Raw genomic sequence first — 14,297 nt, 5'->3', positions numbered from 1 at the left:
AAAAGTAGAGAAAAAGCAAGAGAGAGTCCATTTTATTTCGATATTTATAGATATTACAACTGAGGGTAAAATAGTAACTTTACAAAATCACCTATTTCGTGCACTAACTACCTAGCTGACTAGGCCTACCACTGATACGTGCTTTGTCGGACCCTTGTCTCAAAATACAGAGCTAGCTTGGGAAGTCCTTCTTCTGGCCTTTTCGTCTGGGAATCCTGTCTGTCTCTCGACTGGTCTGTCTGTCGACTCCTCTCTGGAAAGGTTCTCTGGAATCTTTTTCTCTGCTTGATCTTCATGAACTCGGCTTTTTAGATCTGGAGTAGTCCGCTCTGACTTAATATAGTCTGCCCCTCGGTGTTACTCTAATTTGCCAAGCCAAGCCACGTGTCATGATCCTAAAGGCTCACATATTTCACCCCTCATCAGCTACTCCCTCCCTGGTATGGTCAAGCGAGACCCTCCAAAGTTTGACCATATGTCGGCTCTGCTTTTAAAGCTAATAGCTACTCCCTCCCTGGTATGGTTAAGCGAGACCCTCCAGAGTTTGACCAAATGTCAGCTCTGCTTTGGTAGTGCCGCTTTTTTTTTGTTTTGCCCACCTACCTTCCCGACACGTTGGCAACTTTTACCAGGTAATCATTTTTCCTAGTTTCCATGCATAAAACCTCTTCAGTTTCCGAGAAATAAAATGAAAGGAGTTCGAAACGTCTAACTTTTCCTCCATATCCAAGGTAATCAACCCTTCGTTCTTCATTTATCTTTTCTCTCCGAATTTCTGGAGACCCTCTGATTATTTAACAATTTCTTTCTTCCCTTTATTAGTTTGTTGCTGAAATTGTCGCTGCCATTTCATCGTTGTTCATCTGTTGTCCTTCCCGGGTGCCTATCCTTGTTCGTGTTTATCCTCAAATCCCGATTTAGGTATCATCTTGAACCCTCGGTTTTTTCCCTTTTGCTCTTTCCGATTTTGGTGTGGTTTGTTTTAAATACTTAGGACTTGCACAATCATGGCCTCCGATACAATTCCCCACTCCGTCATGACTCAAAGCCAGTTAGATAAACTACAAAGGAGACTGAGGAATCTCCCCAATCTTCGTTTTGAACTTCCTGGTACCCCTGTAGAATTCTTCAATGACCTCTCCAAAACCAAAATCATCATTTGGCAGGGGCAGGTAGACGCGAGGCTTCGTTTTCCTCCCCCAATCTTTATAAGAGATATTTGTAACTACTTCGGCATTTTCTTGCATCAAATCGCCCCCTCTGCCCTACGCAGGGCCTTTGCTTTCCACATTCTGCTAAGTCACCATGGTGTCCGAGACACCGCCAACCTCTTCTTTCAAACCCAAATTCTAAAAAAAGTTAACACTCATTACAGCTTCTCGAGCCATAAGAATTATCCTATTCATTTTTTGTCCAGTCTAAATTCCAATGATAAAGGGTTTCTACCTAAATATTCCTGTAAATTTTTTCAAAGTACGAGTAAGGAACATATTTCATAATATAAAGCAATATATGCATAAAACAACTATCCAATACTCAATTTCCTATAAAATTGGCATCATATGAACACTAAAAACCATGAAAATATGAGTGTTATCATGAACGCATCAAATTATTGTGGTGTGAGTAAAATTAAAAGATGGGTGACAGTGAGTAGAGAGAGGTGAGGAAGAGAGGGGCTGGCCGTCCCCGTTTTGAAAACTTTTCGGATAGGCAAAGAAATCCCACGAAACCTGGGAACCAAAATCTTTGGACAAGGAGAGCTTCTATTTGGAATGGTGACGCAAGAAGGAGTAACAGACCAGAAAGTAACCTTCAGCCAAGGAGTTCAGCGAGGACATCAACTTTTTTCTTCAATAATATCCCGAAAAACTGCAGCGTGGATTTTCTGAGGAGGAAGTTTGGAACGGTAAAGGAACCTGTGGATGTCTTATGTCCGAAAAAACGTGACCTTAGAGGGAGACCTTTCGGTTTTGTTCGCTTCGAAGATATTGAGAACCCAGATTGTTTCCTTTCAGCACTTAATACGTTGTGGATTGGGAGTTTTAAAATTAGAGTCTTCAAGCCCAAATTTGAGAGAGTCACAAAAAAGGTTAGCCCCATTCAACAGGAAATTCGTAAGGATGAGGGGAGGAAGTCAGTGTTTGGAACGGCATTACCGGAAGCAAAGAGGAAGGCGGGCGTATCCTTCAAGGAAATCCTGACTGGAAGTAAAGGGGAGGAACAATGCGCTGATGAGGTGGTTCAATTCCAAACAATGGAGGCAGAAAGGACATGGATCGAAGGGGCTTTTACTGGATTCATCAAATCAGAATTTCTTTGGGATGACATCAAGGAGGAGATTAACTGTGAATGCGCTGGAAAACTTAAGGTCACAACAATGGGAGGAAACTTGGTTCTTATTCAAAGTATCTGTGAGAGCTCTACGGAAAGTGCTTTAAAAGAGTTAGATGAGTGGTGTTCCTTTTGGTTCCAATGGAACAGGAAATGGCAGATCGTGGACGTTTATCAACAACGCGTTATTTGGACAAGATGGATTGGAGTTCATCTCCATGCATGGAACCCACGTTTTTTCGATATTGCGAGCGCGAGCTTTGGTTTGGTGCTTAAAATCCACGAAGTCACTAAACAGCGCGAGAAGCTTGATGAAGCTCTCATCTAAGTCTCAACTGGTCTTAAATCTATTGATAAAATTCTGGAGTGCTGTGTTGATGGAGCAAACTTCAACATACGCATCGAGGAAATTTACGACAATTCTTTTTTCTCAACAGAAACCCAAGCTATTGGTTTCGAATCGGAGACAGAGTCGGGATGGACGTGGGATGATGAATCGCAGGTGCCGGCGAACACGATCATCAGAGACATGGAGGAATACGGAGAGTTGGAAAGAGACGTCTCAGTTTCCAAGGAGGGGAACCCTTCGGTTCTCGAGCGTAATACCGTTGGGGACACTGTTCCCGAAACCCCTAATGATGAGGAGGCGGCTAAGAGTGCCTCGAGAAAGATTGTAAATTTTGTGGGCCAGGATGGGTTTGGCTGCTCACAATTTTCTGGTGGGCCGCAGTTTGATTTTGAGAAGAGCCCAATTCAAAGCCCAACGATTGAGGAAGCCCAGGGACAGACCATTGCCCAGAATATTACAGATGAAGGCTCACTTGTTTTTCTCGCAGCCCATTCCTCTCAAGATCAAGACAAATTGAGAGCCACCGAAAACCCCCATCCCCAATTTGTGAGCTCAACCTCTCTACAGCTTGAAATTGACGAGAATTCATCACGGGAAGAGGATAGAAAGAAGCGCTCAGTGTCTGACGAATTCAAAGCCCTCCCAGACGACGGCGGTGAAGAACAAGCAGATTGTGTGAAAGATAGTGAGATTGTCGAGGAAAGGACTGAAGGTAGAGGGTTGCAGGGAAGGGAGAAAGAGAAGGTTAGTAAAAGATGTAAAGGGAAGAGCTGTGACCAGAGTAAGGAAGAAGACCTTCTGAAAACAAAAAAGAATAAGAAAAATAAGAAAACTATCGGCAGGAGGGAGGAAAGAAAGAGATGGGGTGCTTTCATCGCACAAATTGACGTAGAGGATGTCGAGGTTAGAGAAAGGGCTGTCATTAGTGAAAAAATCCTTGAAAAGAATGGAGCGGAATTACTACACAACAAGAGGTCGGAGGGACAAAAAATTTGGGATTTCGGGAAACAGATTGAGCTTACAAGTGGGCTTCCTGATGAGGAAATGGCACGACAAATTGAGAACTATGGAAGGGGATCTGTGGGAGAAGATCTGGGAGCAAAGCAAGATCTTAATCAATGAATATTTTGTCTTACAATATTAGGGGCTTGGTGAGTGTGGCAAAGCAGAGAGACATTTGTGATATCATTAAATCTCAGAAAGTGGATCTTCGTTTCATACAAGAGACGAAATTGGAGGCTTTTAATTTTTGTTTATGCAATTCGTGGTGGGGAGCCAACAATGTGGAGGTGGCGATTCGGAACTCAGAAGGCAGGTCGGGCGGCATTGTTAGTGCATGGAATCGAGAGGTGTTCGAGGCTTCCAGCAAATGGGATTTTCCCGGTGCCGTTGTGGTGAATGGACAGTGGAAGCAGGGTAATATTAGATGCTGCTTTATTAATGTTTATGCTCCCTCTGGAATATGCGATAAATTGAGATTGTGGGATACCATTAGTACAATTGTTGATCAAAATGTGGAACAATGTGTTTGTGTGTTGGGAGACTTCAATTCGATCAGGAGAAGGGATGAAAGAGCAGGAAGCAGGATAAATTTGGGCGAGACGGAAGCAAGGCATTTCGATAGTTTCATTAGAGAAAGTGCTCTCCTGGAAATTAGAACCCAAGGTCGGAAATATACGTGGTATAAGCCTAATGGTACGTGTAAAAGCAAACTAGACCGGTTTCTCGTCAACGATATGTGGATGAAGGTTTGGGCAGGGACTTATGGACGTGGTTTACAACGATCTTTGTCGGACCATTGTCCAATCTTCCTCTCAACAAAAACAGAAGATTGGGGACCGAGACCATTTAGGTTCATTAATGCTTGGGTCGCACATCCGGAGTTCGAACAAGTGGTGAGGAAGGTTTGGGCAGAGACCAACGTTGCAGGATGGAGTTGTTTTGTGGTCAAAGAGAAACTCAAGAGACTCAAAGTGGCTTTGGAAGAGTGGAATAAAAATTCTTTTGGTCTCATTGATCACAAGATACAAGCACTGAAGGACGAACTTCAAAAGTTGGATCAAAATGATGAATCCTCCGGGCTCGACGAGGCTGGAGTTATTAGGAGGAACGAAGTCAGGGCCAATTTGACTTTACAGATGAAGGATAAACTCAGTGTGCTGCAGCAGAAAGCCAAAGTCAGACGGCTCAAGGATGGAGACCTTAATACTGGGTTTTATCATAGAGCTATCATGGGAAGAATGAAGAAAAATGAGATTTCAGAGCTCCACTTTGAGAATCTGTGGATATCCAATCCCGAGATTGTCAAAAGAAAGGTTCGTGATCACTTTCAAGAGTTCTTCAGGAGTAAAGCGAGACAACTACCTGTGATGCCTCGTGACTTTGTGAAAAGAAGGTTTCAGAAACTGAGAGACAGTGGCTTATCCGTGATTTCGACGAAGAAGAGATCAAGACTGCAGTTTGGAATTGCGATGGAAGCAAGAGTCCGGGCCCTGATGGATTCAATTTCACCTTCTGGAAAATGGCTTGGGATACAGTTAAGAAGGATCTGATACTGGTTATGAAGGAATTTCACGCAAACGGTAAAATTCCTAGAGGGAGTTATGCGTCATTTATTGTTCTTATCCCTAAAAAGGAAGAAGCAGGTTCGGTGGATGATTTCAGACCTATTTATCTGATAAGCAGCTTGTACAAGATCATTGCAAAAGTCCTTGCAGGAAGAATGAAGGAGGTAATGGCTTCGATCATTTCAGTTAACCAAAGTGCTTTCGTGAGGGGGCGAAACATTCTTGATGGGGTGGTGATACTGAACGAGGCAATTTCAGAGGCGAAGAAGAGGAAACTGAGTCGTATTTTTTTCAAAATTGATTTTGCTAAGGCTTACGATTCGGTTGAGTGGGATTTTCTGGATTATATGCTCGATCTCCTTAATTTCGATGGTACCTGGAGGAGATGGATCAAGGGTTGTCTTTCCTCATGCTTTGCTAATGTGTTGGTGAACGGATCACCCTTCAGGGATTTTTGGATGAGTAGAGGCCTACATCAGGGAGATCCAATGTCTCCTTTTCTGTTCCTGATTGTTGCCGAAGGTCTGCATTCCTTAATTGAAAGAGCGACGACAAGGCAGCTTTTGGTACCCGCCGTGATTGGAAAAGACAACGTCTCAATCTCCCATCTTCAGTATGCTGATGACACGATCTTCTTATTAAACGATGACAGAAACACGGAGGCAATGAAACACATTCTGTTACTTTTTCAATTTTTATCGGGTTTGGCGATGAACTTCAATAAGTGTAGCATTATGGGAGTCGGGGTGGCTGAAGAAGACAGGAAAAGGATGGCCGAGGCTCTGAACTGTAAGGTGGGATCTTTGCCTTTTAGTTACCTCGGAATTAAAGTTGGCGGTCGAAGCAATTGCGTGGTGGACTGGAATTTCTTGGTTGATAAAGTGATGAAGAAAATTGGGGGGATGGAAGAAACGGTCTCTCTCTTTGGCAGAGAGAATCACTTTGGTTAAAGCGGTCTTGCAAGCTATCCCGGTTTTTCAACTTTCCTTTTCCTTTATGCCTAAAACTATTGTCAATAGACTTAATTCTGCTTTTGGAAAATTCTTGTGGGGGGAAGTGAGTCCTCGGGATCTATTGCGTGGGTCAAATGGAGTACTTTATGTGATCAAAAACAGGAAGGGGGCTTGGGGTTTAGGAATATTGAGTGGTTCAATCATGCATTGATGATGAAGTGGTTGTGGAGGTTCTTGGAGGAAGGTGAGGTGCTGTGGGTTAGGGTCATTAAGTCCATTTATGGTGAATTAGTGTGGAGGGACGAGGAAGGATGTAGAGTGAGGGAAAGAGGTGGGAACAAGGGGTGGTGGACAAAGATTGTGGAGGCGGGAAGGGGTTCGGAGAAGGGTTGGTTTTTTGAAAACATTACACGAGCTGTTGTGAATGGAAGGAATACTAGATTTTGGGTGGATGTGTGGGCGGGAGATAGAACGCTGAATTCTGTTTTCCTGTGACTGTTCAATTTGTGTAAGGATAAAAACGGGTTTATCGGGGAGATGGGAAGATGGGAAGAAGAAAGTTGGGTTTGGAAGTTTGAATGGAGAAGGGAGTTGTTTGATAGAGAGAAAGAAATGGTTGATATACTAACTGCTTTCATTTCAGAATTTGATCTCTGCCCAGATAAGGAGGATGGCTGGATTTGGAAGGCGACAAAGGACGGGGTTTTTTCAACCAAGTCGGCGTATGAAGTTTTAGCAGCGGCCAGGAACGAACCATCTCCGCTGTCCATGTTTAAAGAAGAGTTAGCTCAAGTTTGGAAGACACCGGCACCACACAAGGCAAAGGTGACCGCATGGAGATGCTTACGAAATAGGTTGGCGACTTGCAATAACCTTGTCAAGAGGAATGTTACACTTGGGATTGAGGAGACTTGGTGTAATGCTTGCGTTACAAGTGTTGAAACAGCGGAGCATCTGTTCTTACATTGCCCAAAGGTGGAGATAGTGTGGGATAAATTACAGCAGTTGATTGATCGCAAAACTGTGAGGCCACAAGGTATTCCTCAACACTTCACCTCATTTTTCTGTGCTACAAAAGGAAAGAACAACAGGAGATTTCTTATGGCAGTGTGGGTTTGCACAATTTGACTGATTTGGGAAAAAAGAAATGACAGCAGGTTCGAAGGAAAGACTTGGGATATTGAGAAGTTAATCCTTGAAATCAAAGGAAGACTTTGGAGTTGGAATAAGATATTCAAAATTGTAGACTTGAACATTCCTTTCTCCACGTGGTGTTCCCGTGGATTCTCGCTCCAATTCTTGTACTAATCTTTGATACCTCTGGTACCAAGTGTTTTCTTCTTCTTTAATTTCAATAAAGTTTGCTTGACCAAAAAAATAAATAAAATCATGAACGCATCAAAATAGTAAAAGAAATGATTATTTTTCGAAGACAAAATTAAAATAAATATAATATAATATCTATCTATATATATATATTATTCAAAATGGATATTCTCACCTGTTGTCACATAAGAAAATATGGATAACTGGAGAAGAGAGGGGAAGAAATAAAAAAGAAAGAGTGGTGGCCCATAAGGTCTCAAAGCCATGCTTCAAAAAGGAATTCATAATTCAAAAAAATCAGTTGTACAACTTTTTCTAAAGTTGCTTCCACTCTCCTATCCATGAGCACATGACGTGCCCTTGAAATTGCTAGATAATCCCACACTCTTTTCGTCCAAAGTAGATTATATCATTATGTCAATTTGAAACCTTAAATAATAATATTGTAGCAATATAAAGCAGAGGAACTTATTGTTTATTTCCTAATTATTGGTCATTTAACAAGAGTATATAAGCGCTATTGATAATTGTAACAAAAAACATAAACTATCTGAAAATAACAAAAATACTCCAAAGTATTGATACTACAACAAAATATACAAACACTAATAAAAATACACGTTGTTTGATTTCTGTCAAATTCTTTTAAATTGCCCAAAAACTCAGCAACTCATTAGTTTTTAATAAATACTAATTTAAGAAAACTAGAATGAAGATTTCATATTGGAGGCCGATGGGACAAGTTAATAAGTCTCCGAAAATTGAATCATGGAAAGATTTTATTACATAATTTGTATAAGTATTGTAGTCATCAACATTTTAAAATATTCTTGTTAAAAGATTAATAGTTCAGAATATAAACCATAATTTTTTTTCTATAAATATGGACGAGTCTTTTTGTGCTAACTAAAAATCACAGTTCAATCAATTGATGAAATAGATGAGTAGTAGCCTTTTGCCTAATTTGAACCTCTCTCTTTCTCTCCTAATCCTCTTCTTTAGCAGGTGCACAGCTTTGAAATGGGGAAGAAGAAAAGCTGGTTCACTTATGTGAAAAGACTCTTCATTTCTGAATCAAAACCAAAATCAAAAAAGGTGAGAGCTCTGATATTCAATTTTTTTTTTTTCTGCAGATCACTACAAGGAATAGTGATAGTTTTTTTTTTTTTTTTCGACTAACTCGGTAATGGAAGAATTCGAGATCACTATTATTGAAGGCGATCAAATTCAAATCCTATCCTGCAATTGAAGCGACGGAGAGAACAACACTGATCGACGCTGCAGCTGCGGGGGAGCAACAAAAACGCGCAATCGCCGTCGCGGCTGCTGCAGCGGCGGCGGCGGAGGCTGCAATTGCTGCTGCAGCCGCCGCGGCCGAGGTGGCACGGCTCGCCAATTTCTCGCGGAGGAAAAACTGCATGGCAGCCACGAAAATCCAAAGTTGCTACAGAGGATATCTCGTGAGTTGATTCAAATAAAATTCAGTATGAATTCAACACATATAATTCGAAATTGAAAATTGTGCAGGCTAGAAAAGCACTGAGCGCACTCAAAGGAGTAGTGAGGCTTCAAGCCGTGGTTCGAGGCGAGTTAGCACGACGAAATGTAATCAATAACTCCACCTCATTAATTGTTATCAATTCTCGAGTCCAAACAAAAAATGGGTCAAATATTAATGCATTCTTTTTTGTTTTAAATTTATCATAAAAAAAAGAAGGATAAACAAAATTTCACCATTTAAATTCTTCATTTCTTTTTCCACATTTCCTACTTGAACCTTACTCATTCCTCATTTATATTACAAAGGAGGGATAATATTATCACACTATTTTTGAAGGGATAATATTATCTCTCCTTTGTAGTGTAAATGAGTATGGTGGGTCAAGTAGGAAATGAGAGAAAAGAAAGGAAAGATTTAAAAGATGAAATTTTGGTTATCCCTCATTTTCCCATGATAAATTTACAACCAAAGAGAACGCACTTTAGGGTAAAGGGTAAATGCATCTAAATTTATGAACTTTAGTCAAAATTTATTTTTAATGCAAATTTTTAAAAATTTATTTTTATAGATCAATTTTGAAATTCTGTTCAATTTTAACAATAAATTCATCTCTAACGATTAAAAAACACTCGTGACACTTTGGGTAGACACACTACCATCCCAAAATACACGGAAATACTGATAGGCTCACTATCTTCTCAGTACCGCATGTATTTTTAAATTACCGAAAATGAATTAATTATTAAAATTAAACAAGGTCCCAAAGTACATGCATTTAACCCTTTTCCTTAGGATTATTTATTTTTACAAAACAAACACCTGACTTATTACAAATCTGACACCAAATCAAACGATGGTTCTTACAAAATAACATGAAGGGCTGGATCGTAATGCACCGTGAGCCTGTAAGGGATACTCAAGTAATCTAGGACACTAGGAGGCGTTTATTTTAAAGATTAATTTAGAAAGATAAAAATAAATAAAAATAAATAAAAATTACTCTCTTAGTGTCATTGATAATGACTCATTTTCTTTTTTCATCTGTATTATTAATAATGGTCTTATCCAAAAAAAGAAATTCTCTCACGAAAATATCTAAGTTTCACGATTTTGTATCACTTTTATCCTTTACTAATTCTTTTTAACAATCGTATCGAACAATAATGAGTCTTTATTAATGAGACGCATTAACTATAAACTAATTCTAGTATTTAGTAAGGTGAATTGAGATTTTCGATATTTCAAGGCTTTCTATAATTTTTATCGCTTGAGTTAATTTTGTTTAATTTATAGGGGTATTGGTATGTAAATACTCAAACTTTTTTTCTATTTTCTAGTTTACTCCTCAACTTTAAAATATATGCCTATAAATGTCTGAACTTTATAAATATATATATAGGGGAAGACTAGAATAAAAACACTCTTAAGTGTATAAAATATAAATGATTTTCAGCCTTTAGATCATCAAGATCTACGGTTGATTCATAACCCTGTTGGATGAATTCGTGGTCCTGAGTTCGAATCCCAAAGGTAACAAAAATTTATTTTTCGCAATTCGTAACCATGTTGGATGAATTCGTAACCCTGTTGGATAAAATTCGTACATTAAAAAACGTTTATATTTTATACACTTAAGAGTGTTTTTATTCTAGCTCACCCCTATATATATATATATATATATATATTCTGATTTTGCACCCGGCGAATTTTCACTTCTAAATTATTGTTGACATGACAGTCTAATTGAGAGAGGGAAATTTGCAATGCATAATAGAGCCGATAAATTTGTTGTCAATATGAGATCTAGAATATGTTTGGGTAGGGCTGGTAAACCGGTTCCGGTTATTCGATTTTAACTGTAACCGAATCGGAAAAATCGGTTTTCGGTTAATCGATAACCTATTTTTACCAGTTCGGCTCGGTTATCGGTTAGTGTGTTCATCACTAACCAGTTAATCGGTTTAACTGGTCGGTTAATCGGTCCGATTTATTTAATATTAAATTAATTAATTAATTTATATTTTAATATTTTTATTTTATAAAATTATAAGTCTCTATAAAAGCTTTTTTAAAACTAAATAATCATAAGTCATGAGTTGGTGGAGTGGATAAGACTCCATCCTTTCTTTCAAAGGTCAAGAGTTCAAATCCTATTGCTTACATCCTATATAATTTGAATTTTTCGGTTAACCGTTATCGGTTAATTCGAATTTTTTTAAATTTAACTGGTTAATCGAATTAATGGATTAATTCGAAGAAATTTAAAAATTGAATTATTCACCGGTTAATACGGTTAACCGAATAACCGGTCCGAATCGATTATTCAGTTAACAGGTTCTTTAGCCGGTTCGGTTACTTACCGGTTATAAGATTGGGGCTTATCCGATTCCGGTTAACCGGTAAATCGGTTCGGTTAAAACCGAACCGGACCGATTATCAGCCCTAGTTTTGGGAAGTCAATTCCGTTGGTAAAAATTGATCAGGTGTAAAATCAGAAAAAATACAAAGTTCAAGTATTTATAGGCAGATTTTAAAATTGTAGTGCAAAACTTCATCAGTTCGAGTATTTATAGGCTAATACTCCTAATTTATATTTCAATAGAATAATATCCTTAGTTTTGACTTTTGAGCTAAAGGATATTTTTATTCTCGAATGATTTTAGGTCTGCTCGAAATTCCCATTTGCCCCAAGGTATAGGTCCGGTGGTCTGATAGCTCTATAGATACCTAGAATTTGATTGTGATGTTAACTTTGTAATGAATGTATATATTAAATTGTTCTTTTGTAAACGGCTGTATATGATATTTTCGAAAAAGATTCTAAAAGCTAGTTTGGAATATGGTATTTGCCCAGTTAGTTTATGGGGCTTCCACTGATTTTGGGGTTTGTGTTTTTCTCCGACAGCTTCATCTGCAAAAATCAATAATCGTCCCAAATTCAAAGGCAACAACGCTTGGCACAACTAAGCTGGCGCAGTTGAAGCTGAGAAGCGCAATCAAGCAAGCAAAAAAAGAGGCCTTTACACAAGGGAGGCGATCGTTTAGCCACGCGAAACAGCAATACTCAACAAGAGACGACGCTACATTTTCGCATAATGCACACAGCTTCCGAGCTTACATGGCTACAACGGAATCTGCAAAGGCGAAGGCGAGATCGTTGAGCACTCCGAAGCAACGTCGTCCGAGGTTTTCGGAATCATATTCTTACCAAGATCATTCTCCCTCCAAGCTCAGCATCTCTTCATGGACTTCATTTAGCAGTGAACAAATCCCCAACCAACATTGCCCTATTTGCAAACGGAATTAGGATATTTTAATTAATATTTCTAATGCATTACATTGATCTTTAAAAAAAATGGAGGAAGGGATGCAATGTAAATTGAACGCCATATACCTCTCTATGTCTATTAATACAAAGGATTTTCACTACTTAAATGTCTCCCGAGAGGCCTGCATTGATTCCTACATGCATGTGGATTAAAGGGTTTGTATCATCTACGGTAAAATCTTGTGTGCACCTGGGTGCACGGTGCAGCCGGGTCAAATCTGACCTGGATAGGTAACTTATGAATAATCATTAAATTGCCTAAAATATTTACCAATTGTGCAATTAGCTCAGTTGGTTCGGACGCCTTCTTGTCATCTTTGAGGTTTCGTGTTCGATTCTTGCTCCCTTCCCCCTTCAAGGCTTCAACTAGGGATGTCAATGCAGCCCGAAATCCGTGGGACGACCCGAATAACCCGACAAAATTAGAGGGTTAGGGTTGAAAAATCGCAACCCGAAAAAACCTCCAGCCCGATTAGCCCGCACCCGACTAACCTGGAACCCGATAGGGCTAGCCCGAAAACCCGGTGGGCTGACGGAATTGTGACTGATGCATCCAGTTACAACTTCTGCTATGTTTAGATCTATGGTATTTGCTTAAATATATATATGTAGCCTCATTAAAAAAAAAGTGAAATTAATTAGTTAGAATATATATGTGTGTGTGTGTGCAATCTCATTAAAAAAAAGTGAAATTAATTACGGATTTTTTGTAGAAATTGATTGTTAGTATCTCATTAATTAGAAATTAATTATTATTATCTCATTTTAAAGTGATACCAATTTTTTTTTTCTGTCAATGAGACGTGCATGGCAAATCCACTAATTATTCAGTAATAATCCAAATTGATTCTAGTGCATTGATACATGTTAAATTTTACTATCTCATTTTAATATAATTTTGTTTATGTAATCTTGAATATCTTATATTTTTGCATTTCATGCTTTGCTATATAATTTATATCTTTAATATCTATGTATATTTTATACATTATACATTAGATCATTAGAAATAATAAAATACAAATGATAATTTTATTTTTACGCCTTTCACCTGATTAGCCCGATGGGTGATTTATGCTTAATTTACTCTATTTTAAAGGTTTGTATGTGCATGTTTTAAGATAATCTTCTGGAAATTGGTGCGTTTATGGTGTATTTTATGCTTTGCAGGAGATTTAGGCTTTCGAGATGGAAAAATGCAGTTTTGGAGAATTTTGGATGAATTTGGCGTTTTCTAGGTGTTCTGGTCTCCAGAGCAGAGGAACCGAAGTCTCCAGAGCAGAGAAATCATCATTCCTCTGGAGTCAGAGAAATCAAAGACCTCAAGTCTCCAGTGCAGCAGAATCAATCGCCAGAGAAATCACCATTTCTCTGGAGTCAGCGAAATTAAGAAGCCAGTGTAGCGAAGTCATCATCAGAGCAGTCAAGTGAGAGTCAGAGCAGAGAAATAAGTCAGAGCAGAGGGGAGAGAAGCCATTACAGCGGAATCGCAATGTCCATTACAGCGGAATCGAGAAGCTAGAGAAATCACCATTCCGCTGGCGACCCATTTCTCTGGCGAGGTCATAGAAATCATCCATTCCTCTGGCGCGATAGCCGTTCCTCTGGCGAGACCAGAGAAATCACAATTCCTCTGGCGAGAGCTGCGAATTCGGCGAGAGTAGGAGTATTTTCCGGAGCGCGCATCCAGCTGGAGAGTTGCCTTATTTCACACGATTCTATTACCTTTAGAATTCTACTTTGCATGGCAACTTCTATGGTGATCCGAAGGAAATCTGAAATCTATAAATAGGTCCTCTTTTGACCTATTGACAACCCCCCGAACCTGAGCATTCATATTTCAGTTTTCTAGCTTTAGAATTTTATTGTTTTCTAGTTTTCAAGGCTTGGATCAAGATTGAAGATTCAAGCCGCTACTTCAGTTTTCCTTCGATTTTTA

General features: G+C 39.1%; 1 protein-coding gene across 2 annotated transcripts; it reads left to right on the top strand.

Annotated features, from left to right (window-relative positions):
- The first annotated feature begins 8,356 nt into the window (after positions 1-8,356).
- On the top strand, positions 8,357-12,469 carry LOC130990180 (protein IQ-DOMAIN 12-like). 2 transcript variants are annotated; one of them, XM_057914401.1, is made up of 4 exons: positions 8,357-8,624; positions 8,747-8,989; positions 9,057-9,134; positions 11,936-12,469. In XM_057914401.1, exons 1-4 carry the CDS (start codon positions 8,550-8,552, stop codon positions 12,335-12,337), a joined length of 798 nt encoding a protein of 265 aa, XP_057770384.1. In that variant the 5' UTR covers positions 8,357-8,549; the 3' UTR covers positions 12,338-12,469. The 2 variants fall into 2 exon arrangements, with proteins under 2 accessions (XP_057770384.1, XP_057770383.1); XM_057914400.1 differs by having other exon boundaries at positions 8,367-8,624; positions 8,723-8,989.
- Positions 12,470-14,297: the final 1,828 nt, after the last annotated feature.

The sequence above is a fragment of the Salvia miltiorrhiza genome, chromosome 6 (genome assembly GCF_028751815.1).
Source record: "Salvia miltiorrhiza cultivar Shanhuang (shh) chromosome 6, IMPLAD_Smil_shh, whole genome shotgun sequence".
NCBI classification, from domain to species: domain Eukaryota; kingdom Viridiplantae; phylum Streptophyta; class Magnoliopsida; order Lamiales; family Lamiaceae; genus Salvia; species Salvia miltiorrhiza.
The sequence above is the reverse complement of the archived record's forward strand: the minus strand, read 5'-3'. Positions and strand labels throughout refer to the sequence as shown.